General features: G+C 36.2%; 3 protein-coding genes across 4 annotated transcripts in view; 2 read left to right on the forward strand and 1 right to left on the reverse strand.

Moving 5' to 3' along the window:
* Positions 1-14: 14 nt before the first annotated feature.
* Positions 15-6,286, forward strand: LOC139131705 (leucine-rich repeat-containing protein 51-like). Of its 2 annotated transcripts, none has more exons than XM_070697896.1 (4): positions 15-191; positions 326-437; positions 3,585-3,790; positions 5,391-6,286. In XM_070697896.1, the coding sequence occupies exons 2-4, from the start codon at positions 329-331 to the stop codon at positions 5,676-5,678; spliced, it is 603 nt and encodes a 200-aa protein (XP_070553997.1). In that variant the 5' UTR covers positions 15-191; positions 326-328; the 3' UTR covers positions 5,679-6,286. The 2 variants fall into 2 exon arrangements, with proteins under 2 accessions (XP_070553997.1, XP_070553996.1); XM_070697895.1 differs by having other exon boundaries at positions 26-198.
* A 1,275-nt stretch (positions 6,287-7,561) lies between these two features.
* On the reverse strand, positions 7,562-15,835 carry LOC139131706 (ragulator complex protein LAMTOR1-like). The gene is made up of 5 exons (XM_070697897.1): positions 15,647-15,835; positions 14,019-14,092; positions 11,968-12,132; positions 10,640-10,763; positions 7,562-10,438 (listed from the first exon to the last, which is right to left on the reverse strand). The coding sequence occupies exons 1-5, from the start codon at positions 15,686-15,688 to the stop codon at positions 10,346-10,348; spliced, it is 498 nt and encodes a 165-aa protein (XP_070553998.1). The 5' UTR covers positions 15,689-15,835; the 3' UTR covers positions 7,562-10,345.
* Positions 15,836-16,041: 206 nt separating this feature from the next.
* LOC139131707 (N-alpha-acetyltransferase 15, NatA auxiliary subunit-like) overlaps positions 16,042-21,879 on the forward strand; it is a 33,962-nt gene continuing 28,124 nt past the window's right edge. The window contains exons 1-2 of the mRNA XM_070697898.1: positions 16,042-16,221; positions 21,195-21,279. Coding sequence (XP_070553999.1) covers positions 16,165-16,221; positions 21,195-21,279 — 142 coding nt within the window. The 5' untranslated portion in view covers positions 16,042-16,164. The remainder of the gene's footprint in view (positions 16,222-21,194; positions 21,280-21,879) is intronic.

A 21,879-nucleotide genomic window follows, 5' to 3' on the forward strand; every position in this document is an offset into this window, starting at 1 on the left:
ACATCTCGCGAGATGTCAGCTGTTTATTGACAACCAAAATGGCGCACTTGTGGTTGCTGTGATCTTTGCAAGACGACACTATAAAAATACAACTGAATATCATCTACGGTAACTTGATATTCGGCTTCGGTGAAGTTGGTGGAATAGGAACTCCTCTTCTCTGTACATAACAGGTTCATGAGTTTGAAAAAGTAAGATGTGAGTGATTTCCGATCATTTGTAATCGACGTTTTCTCTCTTCATCCCTTTTTTGCTTCAGCAACATTGATCATAGAGGCATCGTATAAAAGTAGTACTGTAAAATTTATTCTGTCGAATTTTGTAGATAATGACAACGCCACGAAGTGCACGTACCCCGGGCCAACCAGCCATCGACTCTTCCAATGACGTACCACCACCTCTCGATTACTCCTTCAGGTGTCTAACCCAAATGGACGGTAAGTATTACACCGCACCGTTCATACACCGTCATTATTTGTGACTATACGTGTATAGTTCCAATATATGGTATGTAACGTGTAGGATCTCTGCGTGGTGGAATGACGTTTGCCAAACATGGTATCTACTGTATACCTGGAGCTACAGAAATTTCCAATAAACACATTCTTCATTTGGACCCCCAAAAACAATTACTCGCTGTTAGTCTCCGGTTTCTGTTTACTAACGGTAATTTGCATAACTGGAAAGGATATTAAAATAACTGTAACTGCAACACCGAGTATCGAAGAAAATGTGCAGAAGTTTCTAATGCGAAAAATTGTAACCCCTCTTTACATGTAAAGTTGTCAAAAGAAATATTATAAAAAGCATGTAAAATATATATGTCCTCTTGAGAAAAATGTTGCAGAATTCTAGGTTCGTGTATTTTATCAATGAAAACGCTTCAAATGTTATAAAATATTCTTGGAAAATGTCACAGAAATTTTCACGATCAGTTTAAAATGAGTATGCCGTGGAGTTTTTTTACTGAAATTTAGAATTAATCATGCTACCAGAAAATTAACAAACGCATCATTAATAATTCGGAGGTTTCCGTGCATGAGCTGTATCTGTATTGGGAAAGATAACATTTATTAACCCAGTTTTCAGTTTTTATATTGTATTTCTAACATATTCTTGACCGCAGAGTGATGTCAGTTAGTCAAACACATGTGAGCGAGGTGAATAAATGATCAGAAAATACAGAAGAGCGAATGATACAGAAATTGTGTGAAAAAAGCAGAACTAATAGTCATGACATTTATGTATGTTGAAACTTTGAATATTTGTTTGGTGGTTGGAAAATCAGAACTTCAATCATTTGTTTTCACTGTACTGTGACACAACAATGCTGTAAGAACCCACAACTGACCAGATGGCCCGCGGTCGAGAATAATAATAACCAATTATGGTTTGCATGTTTTGTATAACCAATTGTTATTTTTCTTACAAGTAACAGCTGAAGCATGGTGTCTGGGAGACAATCTTCCAAAGTATCTATCAAGCGACAAGCGAAATTGCTTGTTTGATGATGGATGATCGGATGTGGCCTTCTATTGCTATTGTGTTTACTACACTTGCAGTTGTAGTGACCAGTGAAAATAAGAAAGAGTTAATCACCTAAGATACCAAGATCTTCCATACTGTTGATGTGTTAAAGCTTACATGATATTGATAGGTAAAATGATGCGACCTTAGATTATCATGATCCACTGTACAATTCAGATATGATAATTACTTTATATATATGTACGGGTAATCTCCAAATATTTTACCTAGCCATCTTGAAAAAATATAACTTTATGTAAACAATATATCTTTGTGCAATAGATTGGCACTCAGTCCTGACTTTTGATGCAAGTAAACAGTTTTTTAGCTACTATAGACTATAGTCTATAGAAGCTATTGGGATGGGTATCCGTCCGGCGTCCGCGTCAGTCTGTATGTATGTATGTATGTATGTATGTATGTATGTATGTCCGTTTGTGAGGCGTCCGTCCACTCAAATATCTTGAGAACCGCAGTACTTACTGATTTGATATTTGTTGTGTAGATGAAAAATACGATTTTGAGAAACTATTTTTTTAATTTTTGATATTGTTGAAAATAGGCAAATTAATGCCAAAAAAGGTGTTTTTGGTAAAAAATCTTCTTCTTCATAACCGCTGGTCAGACAGCTTTGTTATTTGGTATACAGGTCCCTAGGGGTAACCCAACTTAGACTTGTTCAAATTGTGATGAAATATGAAAATCTGTATTTTTAAGGAATTTTTTTGTCATTTTGGTCAAAATTTGACTTACATTGTATGTAATTCTTGTACTGTATAAACCCTATCAATTCACCCAGAAAAAAATAATTAATATGATTTTAAATAATTGAATTAATTAGGAAATCATCAAAGCCAAAATAATTTTAGTGTAGAATTATCAGAAAGTTCAACTTTTTTTGACAGTTCATAGTGAAATGCTTACCATCTTGGAGGATTAAAACATGTAAAGGCAACTTTCCTGAATCCCAACTTTGACATATTCTGAACCGTCATATATGTGCCCTGTATGTTATCTAAAAGAAATTGCTCAAAATAGTCAATAGAGATAGAGATAGAGATAGAGATAGAGAAAGTTCTAATTTCCATTTATGGTTGACTTGGTAAGGATAAAATAAAATTACTTTTTGAGGAAAAAAATAGAGTGGTCAATTAAAAGAGTGGTCAAAGTGATAGGGTTTTTATGGTAAAGCTGGGCTGTATAAAGATTCCTCATGTGCTATTTATAGCAATTATGCAATCTGTGTAAACAGTGCAATGAAAGTGTAACATGATTCCTTATAATGCTTTTGATGACCTTGAACTTCTTAAGTTTCAAACCTTTGTCTCTTCAGTGTGCTTTCTCTGAGTATGTACAGCCTCAACTTATTAAACAGAACTCACAATGTAATCAAAGATCCACCTTCTTCATCAATACATGTGTCACAAAAGGTTATTCTCTACATAACTCAACAGAGCTCTGTCAACTGTTGAGTTGCTTGTTCTTTCAAAACCGCTGGTCAGACAGCTTTAATATTTAGTTTACTTGTCCATAGGATGACCTTATTGAGATAATTTCATACAGTAAGGAAATACTTAATTTTGTATCCAGTCTATAGTAGCTTCAGGGACTTTGGCCCTATGTTTCTGATTATAATTTGCCTTACATAATGTACAACTATGCTCATCGGGTCACATTGTATTAAAAGTCAGTATTAGCAGATAAGGTGACACTCAACTAGATTTTGTTCTTTTTGATAGTGTTTGAAAAATTAAAGTTTTACACGTCAACAATTTTGGAAGATGTTGAATCAAGTCATGCCATATTCATCTAAATCAGGGGAAAGCATCCCATCATCAACTTTTTATCCATAAACCAACATCCCATCTTCATGCGCCTGCTGCTGTTTTCATGTCTCACAAACCCATCGCTTCATTTTGCCATACTTGTAAGCTTGCCTGCTTGCTTGCTTCTCATCACTAACTTTGTCCTTGGCATGATGACGAAATGGGTCCTCTCTACGATATATGTGTGATGGCACATCAAAAAAACCCAAAGAAACCACCCTGTCATTGCAGATATCTTAGATGAGGATCCCCGCACAGGTCAGCGTCCTCTGAAGAAAACTGGCGAAGGCAAAGTAGTCTCTTCTGCCTTAAAAGTGAATAACAATGCAATTCAGGACCTCAATGGTTTTGCAGATATCATGTCAAAGCTTTTAGATAAACCTGAAGAGGTCTCCTGGGTTGATTTGTCGTTCAATGATATTACCAAAATTGATGATGTAAGTACCGTCATACAGGTAGGGAAAACGCCCAAGAAATTGTACATCCAGTATAAATGACATAGTCTGTGAAATGAGGTGGCTCCTTACAGCTGGCAGATCCAGTTAGAATCCGTTATCACGTATCACAGCATCCAACTTTAAAATGCATTTCACACTACACGTGCTGATAAAACCTAGGTATATGTATGTGTGCACACTGCTTCACACACTTTTGCTGCAACTCGTTAAAGGTAAATCCAAAGCCCTGGCATAGCATTTAGAGTATCTTTTATTTAGTAGATTTTGTGGTGGTGGTGGTTAAACATTGATTATGGGCTTATTTATCTCTTTATATCTGCTGTAATCACTTTGCTTGGTAATAATCACAAACCTGGACTGCAAACAGCTGCAAACTGTTTCAAAAAAGACGCTTATTTCACAAACTTAACTGTTTGTATGGGATGTAGAATTTTATCAGCAGCTTGCTGAGGTTTTCAAGGTGACTGTCTTGCCAATCTTTGTGGTGGGGGAAAAATGACACAAAGCTGAAAAGTGCATGCTGTGCTTTTTACGAGTGTGACCGTAGACAGTCCTGAAATACGTTGCATGATTGGTTACCTGTGATATGAACCCTAACGCAGATGGTAAGGTAAGCTTCTGTATGATTCAATGTCTGCTAGTGGTCACACAGCTGAATTAATGGATCGGTGGAGACTGCTGCATGCTGGGGAAACTGATCAGGTTGTACTAAGGGGCTTTTTGTGACGTCACTATAACATGCCCAACTTGTCGGTGTTACTAGCAGTGGGGGGAAAGTGCAATAGTTGGCAGACTAATGTACGGAAAGAGTTTTTCAACATCACTCAATTGCTATGCTAAACTTGTTTACCATGACACTGCTCAGTGAATGTGATGAATCTTAGACAAGAGAGAAAAAAGTGAGATGATGTATTAGAGCAAGTGGTAATCTGAGACTGAAAGACAAAAACGATCACACACAAAACCTGAAGCATTCAAAATGCACTATCTTGATGATTTTGAAAGTAGACCTACTAGACAAACTCATCAACAGTTTTGGGGTTGATTTTTCATAGTCACCCCCCAACAATATGTTATCTCTAGCCCCTGCACATATAAATCAAACCTTAAGTGTAATGAGTTTACTGAGCTGCCCCACCATCCATACTCTGCAATGAAAGAACCCAATTCTTTATAATTTCCTTTGGAAAAAACAACAACCACCATGCTAACATGAATGGGCAAATCATTGATGGCGAACAAAATATAGCTGGGACACGGATTAACTAAATTCTGAATCATAAGCATGAGTTAATCAAAGATGCTTTATCATTTTGAACAGAAAAAAGTATCAAGCCTATCATGTCATTACTGTTCAAAAGTATCATAATGTTGTGCAACCAATTCTCATTGTGCCTTTATACTGTCAGTTCTCGAGAAGCTTCATAGAAATTAACTAGCTTTTCATGATGTTCGTACAGAAAAACACAGATGCATATTTTTAGTTTGATTAAAATTATTCTATCGGTACCCTTTATTGTGAATATGTATAGTATCACAGTATAACAATCTCACTACTACCTATTATCTTGCTTTTAAGATTATACTACAATACGAAGGTCTGAAGATGCTGTATCTCCATGGGAACTGTATAGCCGATCTTAGTGAAATAGACAAACTTGGAAAGCTGCCAAATCTTATGAGTCTGAGTCTCCATGGAAACCCCATCGAAAACGAGAAGGGATACCGGAAGTATGTGTTGGCCAAAGTTCCACAGCTACGGACGTTGGATTTCAGTGGTGTGACCAAGTGTGACAGGGCAGACGCTGCCACCTGGAACAAGATGTATGGCGGAAAAAAACAAAAGAAGAAAAAGAAGAAGGAATAGAGGGCTCTATCATCTTCCAAAGATATCTTGATAAGCTTGGACTTAACGAGACCAAAAAACCTTGAAGAATAATGCCAAAACAACAGACAAAGCATTAGAGAGTCCTTGACACAGTTCTTGAAAATTTCTACATTCAATCAGAATTGATGAAAACCAATAAAATTGTAGATAAAAAATCAGTTACTGTAATTCTCAGATTTTCTCAATCAACAAGTTCCAACTGTAAACACTATCATTTGGAGTATTACATTTTCTATGGAGATCAAGAATAGTCAGGTTAAAATGTTGCATTTCTTCAGCTTTGAAAGAATTTGCCAAGTATAATCATAGTCTATAATTTTGAAATCACTCTACCATGAGAAATATTCCATCCATTTATAAATGTTATCATATATGTGTATGTCAGATGTTACAGTAATGCTCTGTAGCAAATTTTATCATTTTACAAAATGTCAAGATGTTCAATCAGAAATGTTAAGGCTATTTTAAACTCCAAATGGAAAAATATTTGTGATATATCCTGTACTATTGAGTGAAGTAATTACGAAAAGTGTTTGATATTACAAAATTGTAAATAAATAAATATACATTTTACTAATTTTTCTCAACTTGTGTTTTGTAATTATGAATCTTTCAGTTTTCTTCAGTGCAGAAAATGCTTGTCTGGTTCGCTCAAGTTCTGAATGAATAAAATGAAAGATGGTCTGACCTTCTTGAGGTACAATGTGCTCCAACAATGGTCACTCAAAAATACTTTACTATGAAGCTTTTTGAGTAAATGAAAAATTTACCACAGTGCTTTTGTGAAAATCGGAAGGTTTACTTTTAACAATGAAGTTAACAGAGGGATGGCGGCGATTTTGAATTTGAAATATTTGTAACTTTTAAGCAGCGTGTTTCTCTAATGGCAAAATTTGCATGGTGACCCCTGAATTTGTTCTAAATTTTATAACAATAGCCAGTTTTTGTGGGAAGTTTGATCAAAAGTCTAAACTTCCATTTTCAAGTCACAATGTATAAATGCAAACAGACGTCAAAGTTGCAAAACCAATTTTAGCCTGAGCCTAATGAAAAATACTTCATTCCAATGCAGGCATTTAGTCACCATGGAGAGATGGGTCTCGGCTGCTGTGTTTGAAAAAGCATTTGGAATGTTAAAGATATGACATACCAGCATACATATGCGTATGTATTAGGTGTTATTTCTCCATTGTTTTGTCATGCTTCATAGGCATTAATGCAAAGCCCTGGTGGCAAATCATTTTCTTGGTGAACTGCTCAAATATTTCAATGAAATTAAAGAAAGGTGCATGTTTTAATTCTCATGCGGTTGCAGGACAACTGCATAAGGTAAACCACTGACATGCACAACATTCTTTGAATTGAATTGGCATTCGCCACATTTGGTTGCTGAGACGGCTATTTCCATGGTTGGTATGTCATTGTGTAAGAGACCAATTACCATGTGATTTTACTGATTTGTAGACATTTCACTTGAATTGGGAACTTTTGAACTTTAATTTTTATAACTGCTATACAAGCATTGTCACTTTTGTCCGTTGACTTCCACTATCACAGCCCAGTATACATGTTATATCCTCTTATTTAGCAAGGCTTGGTCCCAGATGCTGACAAAGATCACCTAATTTTAAAGTCTGCACTCTCCTTGCTCAAACTAATGAGAAACCTATCGTTCAGCACTAAGAAACAAGTGTTGACGTACTGGTACTATTATAGAAATGACCCTCTTGGCAGGAGGGTATACAATATTTGGGTCACTTCCCTCTATATGGCACTCCCCTGGCAGCTGTGCCATATGTCTTGAATGTTACCCCTTCCAAAGGTTGGGGTTACTGCTTAAACATACACCGACAATTGAAATGTTTGGTCTGTTTTACTTTTATTTCCTCCATTTGTACATTCACCTCTATAATCAGGGCCTATTCAAACTCTTTATCAAAGAATTACACTGAACAATGTTCTTTTTAGATCACTTATCACAATACATAGAAAACACAGTACAGAAATTACCCTTCAAATATATATACCCTCCTTTTCCTTCAGAGTTAGCGCCTTTTTTATAATGGATATTCTACATTCAAAATATGGGTTTTACAGTGAGCCTCAAAAACAATATTACACTTGCCACAAAAAATTTGCAGACTTTTACTTAGCAAAAGTAGCAGCTTTCTGCCTTTGTTTGCAATTTTTCACTTATTTTGCATTGATTTCTATCGATTTGCGAAGCACATACACAATATAATTAAACATTCTACCGGTATTGCCTTCTAACCCTACCTATTCACGTTTGAAAGTGGGATGGTCCTGCCATTCATCTTGGAGAATGGGATATTCTAGCCATTTAAAAGTGTCACTGGATCAGACCAACTAAACTGGCAGACGAGGAGGAAATAGTGTTGACGTCTTGTCTGAAAAGTTTATCTTCCAAACAGTAAATGGGTTCAATATTCATGCAATTATGAGTTTCCTGGCAGACGTAAAGATTAATGCTATAAAAATATACCACACTGATTATGGTAATAATTTGGATAACGCATTCTTCACACATATGAAAACATAAATAATGAATGATGTGAGACGATATCATCTCAATGTTGACTTCAGACTAAAAATATTGCTAGTGAAAAATTGGGCTAGTTCGTGATTTGCAACACTACTGCTTGACAAATTTGTGGCCTAGGAGTAAGTAAAGTAAATGCGCTATATAATATAGATGGGTTTATGACTTTACATTGTACAACTGCTACTTTTGACATGACCATGGAAAAGTACAAGTCACATGTTTATGCATATATGTTTATCACATTCAGTGGTTGTTCACACAGGAAACCCATTTCTATTTGAAATGGTCTCAAACTGTGGACAGGGAATACTGTATTTCTAACTTTTTCATTTTTTCCCCAAACTTCTGATTGGCATGTAAACATGAACACCAACGTGTATTTTGCCACTCCACACTCAGTAAACATACTTGAAGATTGACAATGACCCCTGACATAAGAATGACACATGAATCTTTCACAAAATTTTAAAATTTGCATAATAGGTATTTTACACTTTAGTTCTTATGAGAAAAGAGACAGGTCTCAAAAGTGGCAGCACACAATATATTAGGCTCCAATAGTTAATATACAAGGTCACACTTTTTTCTTGTACTCATTGTTGATACAAAGGGCAAGCTCCTCAAGGATACAGTATTTTTTGTACAAGCATGTCATCAACTGATAGCTGGTGATTAACAAGCAATGCCCTGTTCCCTTGAAGTTTTGCTTTGAATACTAGGCGGCCATGAACTAACAAGGCTAGGCGCATCAAGTCACATGGCCATGCTGTCATGGAAACTTACATATTTTTGCAAATGAACTGTTTGGTTCTATATTGTAAGTTTTTGGTAATGTCAGTGCAGCTATAAAAAAGAAAACACGAGATAAATCAGTTTCCTTTCTAAGCCTGGCTTAGTTGTAGAGCTAAACTTTTGCACAACTTCAGTCACAGGTTCATATTTGCACAGACTTTAGACTTACATGGTATTAACTGATTTTTATAATAAAGGACCCAAGTTTGAATTCAGTTGATTTCACAGACAATACTCTGGCATCCTGTGTGTGAATCTATTGTAAAACAAGGAATGCATCACCGACTACAAAATATACACACAAGTAATGAAAGCCCATGACTTTGACCTGTCTATTTAATCATTAAAACAGGCTGAAAACTTTGGTTCAACAATGTATACGCCATTCCCCTACTGTTCCTGTATGAGTATACCACATGTTTAGTCAGAAAGCAGCCAGTTTTCATTTATGCGTCTCAGCGAGGTCTCTTCTAAAAGTAGTAATTGAAGACAAAAAAAGACAAAAAAGAAGTACAAAAATGTAGGTCAAATGCATCTATAATTTCTTCTGGGTCATTTCATCAATCGTTGGTCAAAAATATATACAGGTCTTTCATTGGGTTTCAGTTTTTGTCAATTGTGATATTTTATGGTGTAAATGAATTTCGCCACTGAAGACCAACTTTTTTCTGGAAATTTAGTAAGGAAATTGATTTTTGACATTAGTTTTGCTTGTTTTTGAGTTCATTCAATCTATATGAGTGGAAACTTCTCAATTTGAACAACTTAAAGTGTATTTGAGAACATGAGAAACAAAATTTGAATGTCACATTTCTGACGACGAGAAAGTATCAGTAATAATTCTCATATCAAAAAAAAGAAGCAAAGGAAAAATGGCAGGAGAGTTGGAATATTTATGCCAGCAGAGATGCCACCAGTCTTGTAGAAAGCTGACATAACAAATGTTGCAGGATGCTGGAACATCTGGAGCCATCAACCTAGCAATATCTTCAGTCGAAGCAAACATGCACAGAACAGTGCCATTTCTTGTGAGCGTCGCTTGCTCAACTATCCTCTTCGCAACTAAGTCCCCTGGTAACGGTAGGATCCTTGCACTGTGCTTTGCACAGCTGACAAAACACCATACAAGCTCTGTAAATTTCATTTTAGGGGATGAATTGGAAACACTTCCTTACATATATAAAGACATGCCACTGCATCTAAACTTGGTCCTTTGGGTCCAGAAATTCATCAATCTCTATCAAGTTTTTACAATTTTTTTAAATGTCTTTGTAACACTGCTTGTTGCCCTTTAAGGGATTCCAAACTGTACGACTAGATCTTCTTTGTGGTCAACTTTGACGTCAGAAAGAGCCTTGGCTGCTGTAGCTGCAGCACTGTTTATCTGTGAATAATAAAAAAAGAGTAAAGAGTCCAGTATACAGATTGTACGCAATACTCATGATGCTGAAAAATTCAAGTAAATATCCACAGCTTATATATTTCGTAAATGCAAAGTTACATCCATAAACATTGGTTCATATCTCTCACTTCAAATACATTCCCTCATTTTGCTAGTGTTGCATTATCATACGTTCTCACTTACCAATTGAATATCTGCTATCGAGACAGGTTCACTCGCTAACACTGCCTGTGGAACGGATGTACCTGCTGGTAGAGGGCGCTTTCTTGGTTTGCTGGAATTACCACTAACTATGGCTATCCTCGTGCTGCAAGTGATGAATATTACAACACATTACACACTCTACTAGATTTATGGATGGTCAGATATTGAAATACAGATATAAACAGCATCAGACGACAGAGTGAAACATGGTACTATCATTTTTTCATAGATAACAATGGCAACTTCATGGCCATAATGCTCATAGTACAATAGTAATCATCTTGCATATCTTTCTGCCACCAACAAACCCAGTTTCATAAATGAAACTCAGATGGAGCATCGTATCTGCGGTTCAAAATATTGTAAACAACACACTTTGGTATACCAGTGTTCTTTTCCTTTTCCTCACGGAGCCTGCCTTTTGAGATGGCAGAAGAACCACTGTTGAAACAATGTCCCTTCACACTGCCAATATTTCAGGGTACCGTTCTGCCATTTTCAAAAGAAATTTTGCAGAATATTGCCCTAAACCGTGCAATTATCCAGTATTTGCTATGATTATTGTTCAATGTAGCTTCTAAGCAGTAAGTAACATTGCTGGGTTCTTGGTTCTATTCTTGGTTCATGTCATATCACTGTGGCTTTATTCCTTTTTAGAAGATTAACCTTCGTATTTAATTACTACCGATATTCTGAGGATCAACTTTTCACGATGACAGCTAAACCATTCAATGGTTACTTCATCAAATACAGCAATATAAAGGTTGAGTGGGCTACTGGTTACTAAGGTTTCAGTGGAAATTCTTGAATTATATGCTATCTACAATTTCAGCTGCAGAAAGACAAACAATCCAAAATAATCTGATGACAGAATGGCTTCACATCTACAGTTCCCTTAAAACAAGAAAGAATTCTAAAATTTACTCTATGGAAAATTTTCCCTTCATGATGCTGACAACAGCTGAGTTCGTTAAAACTTTTCAATTTTATGAAGTGATAAATTGATAAACGAATAACGTTCAGTGCAATAAGATGTATCAGACAAAAGCTATAATGCATCCAGTGGTTTACCGAATGCCATTATCATATCTTGTTGGAAGTATGAAAAATAGTTAATAAAATGTAGTCTGAAATCTATTCCTTTGTGCCTTAACACAATATATTTTGTGATAACAGACTCAAAAGTTTAAAGAAAACGTCATATGACTTGGTGATCATTCATACCTACACAATCTAATAACAGCAATAGAATTTCCAATGAAACTGCAGAAGAATTACAAATGTCTCTCACTGTACACAATTCTTACCTGTATTGCCGTGCTCTGTCCATGTACTCGTGTTGTTCCATTGTGTGAGAATCTAACGCTGATACATCGATGACGTTGTTTGCTGTCTGATGTAAAATCCGATTCAGGGCAGACTGTTCATCTCCTTTCTTCATGTTTGGAGGTGACTGACTGTGGAAATCATCACTGGAAATATGAAAGTGAAGACACAACTCAAATACCTACTCTACCACACTTTCATTATTTCTGCCACATCGACATGTCATCTTTCAAGCTTATCATGCCCATTTTCTTGTTTACAGATGACTCAAATATTGGAGATTGGAAAAAAGTATTAGTACCCAGTGAAAGCATTTATCAGCTATGTTTGGTCCAAGCCAAATGTAATGGATTTTCTACTCATTACGAGTTCTTGTGAGGTTTGATATTTAGTGTACTCGTTCATTGCCAAATACTGAAACAAGTTATGTACAGAAATATGACACCTGTTTTAGAATGCCAATAGAATTTTTTCAGATGATTGTGCTGTTTTTCCTGTCAGAAGACAATGTCTTGTTCAACAGCTTATCAATGCAAGGTCTTGTTGTTTGTGCAACAAGAAAAATGGTCTATTACATTGTCATTCATACATTAAATAACTTATCCATCATATCCATACCAAAGTCTTACATGGCTCAAATGTGCAGTTTTAGAATGCTTTATACAGAACTGTGTATGTTTACATAAACGTATGATGATAACAGCTAAGACATAATAAGAACAAGGCATGACCACTGCTGTTCAACATGTACCATAAATTTGATGTTCCAACTTTGAAAAACAAATGGCAAACATGCAAGATGATAAATATAAACATCAACGGATTTTTCGAAACATGACCAAATATGTAAAGCACTAAAACTCTTCCATTCAACAGAATAATGTTGAATTTGTACAATTGCTTGCTTATAACCCTTTTACCACCATGGTTTGGCCCAGACCCATTGTTATCGGTGGTGACTGTGGACCTGTTTACAGGGTATTGGGGTGAACAGGTTAAACTCTGATAGCTCAAAAGAAAGTGTTTCAAAAGGCATAACAGATTGAAAATCTTGCAGACCAAAGGATCATTGTAGTACAAAGTTATTTTCTTCTGTTCACAATCTCCAGAATGGAACTGAATTGTGACGATTAGTCTGATGGGTCATGGGAAGGACAATGACTGTGATGACCTTTTGGATTTTTCCTTCTACAAACAGTCCTGGTAACCTAGCTAAACAAATTTTGTCTATCACTCAGAGAGTCTGAATGAAAAACTGCCAGTCTCTGACGAACATTTACTCTGATTAATATAAAGGTTCAATCTTTTCATTTCTAGCAAATACATATACAAGGATCTGGTAGGAAGTAAGTAGTTTTCAAAGCTCAAAGCTCAAAAAAAAGTTCCCAAGTGGTAGTACTTCCAAGACCATCCAAGCACGATGTTAGGAACGAAGAGTGAAATTATGAGGGCATATGATAAGCTGAATTCACACTACCAATTTAGACCCGTAGATCTGATCATGTTTATAGAATTTTATTAGGTTGACTCAATGCTTGTAAATGGATACTTTGACCTCAATGGGGCAATTTTCCAGACAATTTGGATGTAAAATAATCAATGATAATCTGTTTTCCCTAAATGAGCTAGTTTTGTAGGTTGCACTTTCACTTACCAATTTACATTTTTTTGCTCAAACAGTCAAACTCTTTCCAAAACTTGTTGAGTTTTAGTTTGATTACCGTTATATCAAATCTTTCAAATCCTGTTATTATCAATTGTTTACACTTATGACACCCACAGAAGTATAATCAGAATGTTTATTTAAATATAAAGATTTAAAAATTATCATAATTTGATTTCAATTGTTCACACTCTGTGTGATATTTTACAATGGTTTTTGACAGAAACCAGCTTTCAACAACATTTGCAGATGACAATCTAAATGCTATTGTAATCATTTATCATCATTTTAATCTCTCAGTTCTTGGAAACTGAAAGCTTTTCCACAGCTTCAAAAGTTATAACCATGAATGACATGGTGTAAACCTACCTTGTGATTGGTCTGTTACCAGAACTACCAACAGGGTTGCCAAGCAACCTACTTGTTTCATTTGGCTCTTGTTCCTGAAAATGGTAAAAAAAATAACAGCACATGATAATCCAATTATTCCAAAACTAATGCAACATTCAAATACGGTAATTTCCATTTTCCCCAAACTTTCAGAGGAATTCATGGTGTCACATGTCATGGCTGTTCCAATATGCATTTACTTACTTAGTATGTAATTTTGAAAGAGCTACTCCGAAGTTACATGTAATACTGATAATCAAAAAGTGAAATCATCTGATCCAATATTTCACACACAATTCAGATATGACCAATTTCCAAATTTACATATGACCGAATTTCAAGCAAAACTAACAAACACACAAACAGAATGTGAAAGGAGAAATTTTAAAGGTCAAATTTTGGAAAAATTTCACCAAGTTTACATATGTAAATTTAATCATAACTTGATTAAATGTGAAGAAGGTCCTTGAGAGCCTTAAAATCAAACTTACACCTTTGCTATGGTCAGTTTCTGTAAAGTTTTACAAACCGAAAATGATAAAATACAATATTCATTATTTACAAATTTTTTCAATCTGCAAATGAGATTATCAAAAGGGATGGCAAAAGTATGAACTGTGAAATGAATTGGATACATTGTTTTTAAAAGGACCCAACTTCCTGGATAACATTAACAGGTTATAGAAAATTTGATAAGTTTTATATGGAGCACAGGTTTCTGTCTATTTTGAACAATACAGAAGAAATACAAATTAAAAGCGTGATATTCCTGAGACAGCAGTTTCGTTGAACAACATGTTACATCATATCACACTTGTTGTTTTGCTCTTTTTATCTGTAGTGTAACTGAAACTAAAACCTGTTTTACAGTGCATTACTCATTGTCTTACTATACTGATATCAAAACAAGGACTCTTTCGAAATGGCTTCCGTATCCATGCTTGTTTTTTAGCTTTACCACTAGTATCAATTAGCATACCACTATGTAGAAATAAGATGACTGATAATCTCTTTAAACTTGAAATACTTTCAATTAAACTTTCCTGTAATAGAAAGTACCCGACTGATTGACCTATGACTCAACGTCACAATACAGGTCATTAACACTGTGTGACTGTCAATGCTTTTTGTACAAAAATTGCTATAGTTTTCATATTTTGCAGACGGGTACAGAAATACCATGTAAAAATAAGACTTGCTAGTTAGGTGCACTGAAGTTACTTTCAGACTGTATGCAAATAGGCCACTGAAGTGCTTGGGGGAATCTGAATGCTGCCAGTGGTGGACAAAAATTTTGTGTACAGGCACTGTACTGTTTGTTGTTCAGAAATCTGTGACCTTGAATGACTCTACTCATAAAATCACGAGATCAACGTCCCAAAGTAAATAGGAAAATACAATTCGGCACAAGAACGTGACGGGAAAGCTGTTTTGTTTGGTACTAGAACAAGACCTATACCTTAAGTTATAAACAGCGAAAACAAAAAAATTTCCAAACGTGTCCCTCCCTTCTTGTTCAGCTGACAGTCACATGTCAACCAGTCGCTCTCAACCAAGGTCCAACCGAAACCCAAGGTCCATGCAAAATTTCAGGCTGAAAGACTTACCCCAGCATAACTGTCATCATCTTTACAAAAGCAACACCCCATTTTGACTGCACTTTTATCTTAAATCACTTATGACATCGTACTCGCAATAACTCGTTAGATAGACGCGTCTTTCCACCTCAGTCGAGTTCAACGATATGTACTTTCGCTGTACAGGAAGTAGAATATTTCATAGGTTCGCACTTCCTTACTCCACAGGCTCCTTTCCAAAGCATATAATTTTTAATTACACCGAAACCATACTATATATTTTACACCCATCAAAATGTTTCTGATATCTTTCAAAATAAGTTTATACATTATTATACTTTTTACTGGAAAATATTACTTTTATCATTACCGCAAACCTTCATATCTTAAAATTTGTCTCGAACGAGGCAAGAGAGGAGAGGCCGGCACGCATGCGTTTTTCTTCGAAGCCATCTTGAATTTTTCAACCACGCGGTGTGTGGACTACAAGAGGAATTTGAGTAATTTCACAGATTTGCCAACTGCCGTGAAGGTGTACATGATAAGTCATGCCTTCATCGCAACCCCTGCCACCTAAGGAAAACACCCTCTTCAAACGAATTTTGGTAGGTACATAGAAACTTCGATGCGCAAGACTCACAAGCGTGAATAAAATTTGGTACACCGTTGTGTCATTCAGGGAAGCATGATTTGACAGAAACATCATTAAAGTCGTAGATTGATTGTGTTCTGTGTATTTCCAGTTTTACTGAAGCGCTCTCCGCGTAGTTATTCTCAGCATTAACTTCGGCTTAATATATTTCATTGAAATATGAGAAGAGCTTGTCAGCCGCGGTTGGCCCAGGTCGCACACGCGCTGCAAACTGGCACTCGAATGATAAATTGCAAACCACCTCATCTCATAGTCATAATGTGGCAGTGCGGGGGCTGAATGTCAAGCTTTTCTTGTCCATTCTGTGTAGCTAAGGTCAATGCAGACGATCATTGTCCGATGAAGAAGTCGATCTTGTCAATACTTTTCCTTTTGTAATGATAAACATAACCAAATATGGCATATGATCTCATGCCGATCATGATTTTACCTACCTGGATTCTGGTCTTCGGATAATCTGGCATAACAGTTTTATAAATGCCAGGTGATTGATAAGGTCTTTATTTCATCGTGTGTCAGGTGATATGTTTGACTTAAAGTGACAAATTCAGCATTTGTGATTACCAAGCCTTTTGCAAGGTCTTCTTTTTGTGAATTATAAAATTGAGGGGAAAATGGAAACCTGAACACCCTAATGTCTGTAGTGTAAGTCTACATACAATGCTAAGTGCTACCAAATCACAACATGGCAGTAACATGTTGCATTTGGCAAGATTTGCTTGTAACTTGGCTAAATTGGCTATTCCTAGTTTCATGATACTGCTATGCATGTACCAGCACCCTTGTAAATGGTGACAATTTATCTTCTGACAAATCTGACAATTTGTTCTAACATTGCTAAACTCATATCATATCACTTTTTAAGTAATGCAAAAATATTTATATCCCAAATTATGTGTACTGGTAGCTTGTTGATTTTATCCAACATTTTGACTCGCAAATATAAAACTGTGAAATATGTTTGTAATTTGCCATGCAGCCACTTGGGCAAATCATTAGCTTAAAGAAATTCTGGGTGCAGCTTGCTAAAATGACATCTGCTTAAAAAAGTTATAGGATATTTTTAAAACTCACAAGAATAGCATACTTTAAAAACTCAGAAACAACTCTGCATGTTCTTGTTGGCCATGTACAAAGATATGTTATACTGATGATTCTCACAATTTGTGGAGCAAGTCACTGCAAATATACTTCTTACTCCAAAATTTAATAGCTCTTTGTTAGTCCCACGGACACCGTCCGGGGGGACTTATAGGTTTGGTCATGTCCGTCCGTCCATCCGTCCGTGCGTGCGTCCGTGCGTGCGTGTGTGCGTGCGTCCGTCCGTTCACACAGATATCTCAGAGATGCAAGAAGCGATTTCATTCAAACTTGGTACAAGGATTACTTCATATGTCATACAGATGCACGTCAATTTTCTTTGTGATACGATCCAATATGGCCGCCAGGCGGCCATTTTATTGCGATTTTTTCATGTACAGAGCCATAACTCAGACATGTTTCAACCAATTTTATTCAAAGTTGGTACAAGGACATTGACCAATGTCATAGATATGCACGTCAATTTTCTTTGTGATACGATCCAATATGGCTGCCAGGCGGCCATTTTATTACGATTTTTTCATGTACAGAGCCATAACTCAGACATGTTTCAACCAATTTTATTCAAAGTTGGTACAAGGACATTGACCCATGTCATAGATATGCACAACAATTTGTTTTGTGATACGATCCAATATGGCCGCCAGGCGGCCATTTTATTACGATTTTTTCATGTACAGAGCCACAACTCAGACATGTTTCAACCGATTTTATTCAAAGTTGGTACAAGGACATTGACCAATGTCATAGATATGCACGTCAATTTGTTTTGTGATACGATCCAATATGGCTGCTGTGTGGCCATTTTGTTACGATTTTTTCATATACAGAGGCATAACTCAGGCATATCTCAACCGATTTTATTCAAAGTTGGTACAAGGACATTGACCTATGTCATACATATGTTCGTCGATTTTTTATGTGATACGATCCAATATGGTCGCTAGGCAGCCATTTTATTACGATGTTTTCATATACAGAGCCATAACTCAGACATATTTCCACCAGTATCATTCAAAGTTGACATTGACCTATTTCATACATATGCTTGTCAATTTGTTTCACGTCATGTAGCAGTAACATGTCAATTATTGAAGTTTCGTAAGTAGGCTGATATGTCAAGAAATATGTACTGCATCAAATTCATGAAACTTTATACAGATGTTAACCGATGTAAAGCTCACATTGCTTTAACATTGAAAAAGACATTTATCAGTGTCATTTTAATTAATTTGTAATTGCATAAGTAATGAACTTTCCTAATTAGGGTGATATAGCCACAAATTAATACAACGTCAAATGTGATGAAACTTGATACAGATGTTGATCTCATAGTGTTGTAAATACTGCATCAAACTTTATGAAATATGGTACCAGTGATAATCTGTTAAGTGTTAGAATTGTATGCAAAAATGTTTTGCAACATCCTGTTGATTAATTCCTAGTTGACTCATTTTATGAACTTTAGGATGGTGGCCTACATTGGTTTTATGTTTTCATCACCATGGAACTCATTCTTGGCCATTGAGCGCCATCTGTATCAAAGTATTTTTATCACAGACCTAATTAATGAAGAGGACTCTATCCTCTCTGAGGACATGTAATCAAAGTACCCATTATTAACAAGTGGGGACTGTGTCATCAACGATGACTTGTTGGTATTGTGAATCGCAGAACAAAAACCTGTGCCAGCTCCAAACAGACACATCAGAGATAGCAGTAAGCTGGGTTCCGTATTAGTGCAAGTTTTTTCCAACAATTATGGATATGTATCTTAGCCAAAAGTTCTGTGACAAATTCATTCATTACTGTCTGCCAAATCATCGTGAACATCTCTACATAATGAGAGTATGTATGATCATCATGTTGGCATCACAACATTAATTATAATGTTCACTGCAGTCAAATGGTGTAATGGTTAATGCTTGTATTTTCATTATTTTTGTTCAAGAAAACTATTGCATTTTTCGTATTCTCCTTCCCATGCTATGTTGAAAGGCAAAATGTTAGTCTTGCATACTCAGCACACTTAGTACAAGATCATTGTTGACATATTGGGCTAGTCTGGACTACACTTTCTCAGGCAATAATGTATAACATTACATGTGTTATACACATACAGACTATACAGTTGACATGCGGTAATTAGGCATTTTGACATGATTTTAAGAGTAGAAAAAAGCTGCATTTTACAAACAACAAAAATGGCAAATACATCAAAAGTTACTGCTAGTGGAGATTCAAGGATATTTTCAACCTTATGACCTCTTGTATGTTTTTCAAGACAAAGTCATTTTAGTGCTGTGACCCATACTACAATACCATGTGACCCATAGCTTACCACAACTCATCTTATTTCCCCCGACTGATTAGAGGTAACAGAAAAATATACCACAGATATGCAGTGTGTCATCTTAGTCATCCTCTACATAGTGGAGATGTTTTCCATTGTAGACTGTTACATTTTATGGTGCTGACAATACTAGTTCACATTGCTTGAGGCAGTGACCTACCATCTCTACTGTGATAAGGAAGCAATTCAATAAATCTAAACCAGGTAGTTACAAATGCAGCTTCCCTGAACGTCTGCTTAGTCTGTTTCTTTTACAACACTTCTTAAATCTGTCGTTCAGAGCAAACAAACTGACTGTAGTTTTGATGTTTTTATCTGAACCTTTCACGACTAACTGTATATTATTTTGGAACGCCATAAGATTTTTCTAAACGTGACAGTGACGCACGTTTAGGGATAAAAATACACAAGTCTATCGTGAATAATTATCAGTTTTCATACTTCACCAATGTTCTCCACAGCTTTGAAATACTAAGGGATGATAAATTTACATAATGATATACAATTTACATATTCCTTTTGTTGTGAAAATGTATTCTTCTGTATTGTTATTAACATATGAATAGATAGCTTAAAAAATGGGGATGGCCCACCTCTCAAAATACCTTTTTAGAACCCTGTTTCACTGTTGCATTTGTGTGTGATTACCATTCATTCATTCTAATGTCTTGATTATAAGTTCGGCTGTACAAACTGACCATCATTGTGCAATTGTGCAGATAATTTATTCACATGCCTGACACTAGGGTCAAGCCACATTGAGATTTTGCTCTCCTTATTTGTTTTAAAATCTAAGCAACAGAGTAATGCCGTGAGATTACATCTCTCACTTGAATAAAACTCGGTTCCTTAATTGGACATAAGAGTTCCAACTAAATATGGACAATTCTACAAAACATTGACAGAATTTTCCATTACATTTTCAGTGGTATGCAGTTTTTTTTCAAATGAATAGTTCCTTCGTGACATCCAAAGTGTGACTTCTATGGTGCCATGTTTAGCTGCAACGCTGGCTGTGTCATCCTTTACATCTCATTGGTTCACCATCTTTTCACGATGAGATGTGTGTGGATAAGATAGATGATCAATGCTGATTCTGCTTTCTTTTTCAGTCAACCCCCCCCCCCCCCCAAAAAAAAAATAAAATAAAAAAAATAAATGGCTATTATGGTCATGAGGGAATGAAATTTGTCGTAAATACAATTGATCTCATCATGCTCATTCAGTTTTGCAAGAGATCTCAAATTACGTGATTGGGAAAAATTCAAATTCAAAATGTCTCTTTATACCACTGTATATGATAGGTCAAAACTATTTCAAGGTACAGGTGTCAGAGGTGAAGAGCCACCACGACAAACAAAAATAACCTCTGTTTTACTGTTGTAGGGAGGGAGGGAGGAGCAGCTTTCTTGCATAGAGAGCCACCATTATCAATGAGAATATTAATCATTGTGTTTGTGGTTTTCCTGCAGAAATGCTATGAACAGAAGCAGTACAAGAATGGGCTGAAGTTTGCCAAGCAGATTTTGACCAACCCCAAGTATGCTGATCATGGAGGTAAGAAATCATTGATCATCAGTAAATTTGTGTTCTGTTAAATGGGCTGTTGAAACATCTTGGAGATTGCAAAGAAGGGGGAAAATGTATGACTTTATTAAAAAGCTGATAGCTGTCAATAAAAAAGTGGGTAATCTACAGTACAGTCCACGCAGAACCTGTCATTGTGCTCGCATTTTGCGAGCACAATGCCAGCACTCTAAGCGCATTATGCCAGCACAATTGGTGTGAAGTGCCAGCATTTTACGAGCACTGTGCGAGCACTTTACGGGCACTGTGCCCGCACTGGACAAAATGTGCCCGCACGATGCGGTTATTGAACTCAAAAAATGTGTGACCAGAGGTAGTTGTCGGTGACAAGATTGCTACACTTGCCTAACTGAAATAGCAGCGGCTGGGAGTAACTGAATAATCTTGAGTCCTAAAACCAGCTCCAAACTCTCTTTGTCTGCCTAAGGCAACTCTAAAATCCATAAAAAAATCTTAGTCGTAGACAGGTCACAGTAAGATATTATCACATGCGTACAGTATGCGTACAGCTCTGAAGAAATCTACCTCAAACTCTGCTGGACCTCGACACTAGACCTCTCACGGATCGTG

The sequence above is a fragment of the Ptychodera flava genome, chromosome 4 (genome assembly GCF_041260155.1).
Source record: "Ptychodera flava strain L36383 chromosome 4, AS_Pfla_20210202, whole genome shotgun sequence".
NCBI lineage: Eukaryota > Metazoa > Hemichordata > Enteropneusta > Ptychoderidae > Ptychodera > Ptychodera flava.

Coding starts and splice junctions, on each gene's coding strand:
- LOC139131706 (XM_070697897.1), bottom strand. CDS start 15,688: ATGGGGTGTTGCTTTTGTAAAGATGATGACAGTTATGCTGGG. Junction 10,764..11,967: donor GACAGAGCACGGCAATACAG/GTAAGAATTGTG, acceptor CATCACTTGCAG/CACGAGGATAGCCATAGTTA. Junction 10,439..10,639: donor CGATAGCAGATATTCAATTG/GTAAGTGAGAAC, acceptor TATTATTCACAG/ATAAACAGTGCTGCAGCTAC.
- LOC139131705 (XM_070697896.1), top strand. CDS start 329: ATGACAACGCCACGAAGTGCACGTACCCCGGGCCAACCAGCCATCGAC. Junction 438..3,584: donor GTGTCTAACCCAAATGGACG/GTAAGTATTACA, acceptor CTGTCATTGCAG/ATATCTTAGATGAGGATCCC. Junction 3,791..5,390: donor ATATTACCAAAATTGATGAT/GTAAGTACCGTC, acceptor CTTGCTTTTAAG/ATTATACTACAATACGAAGG.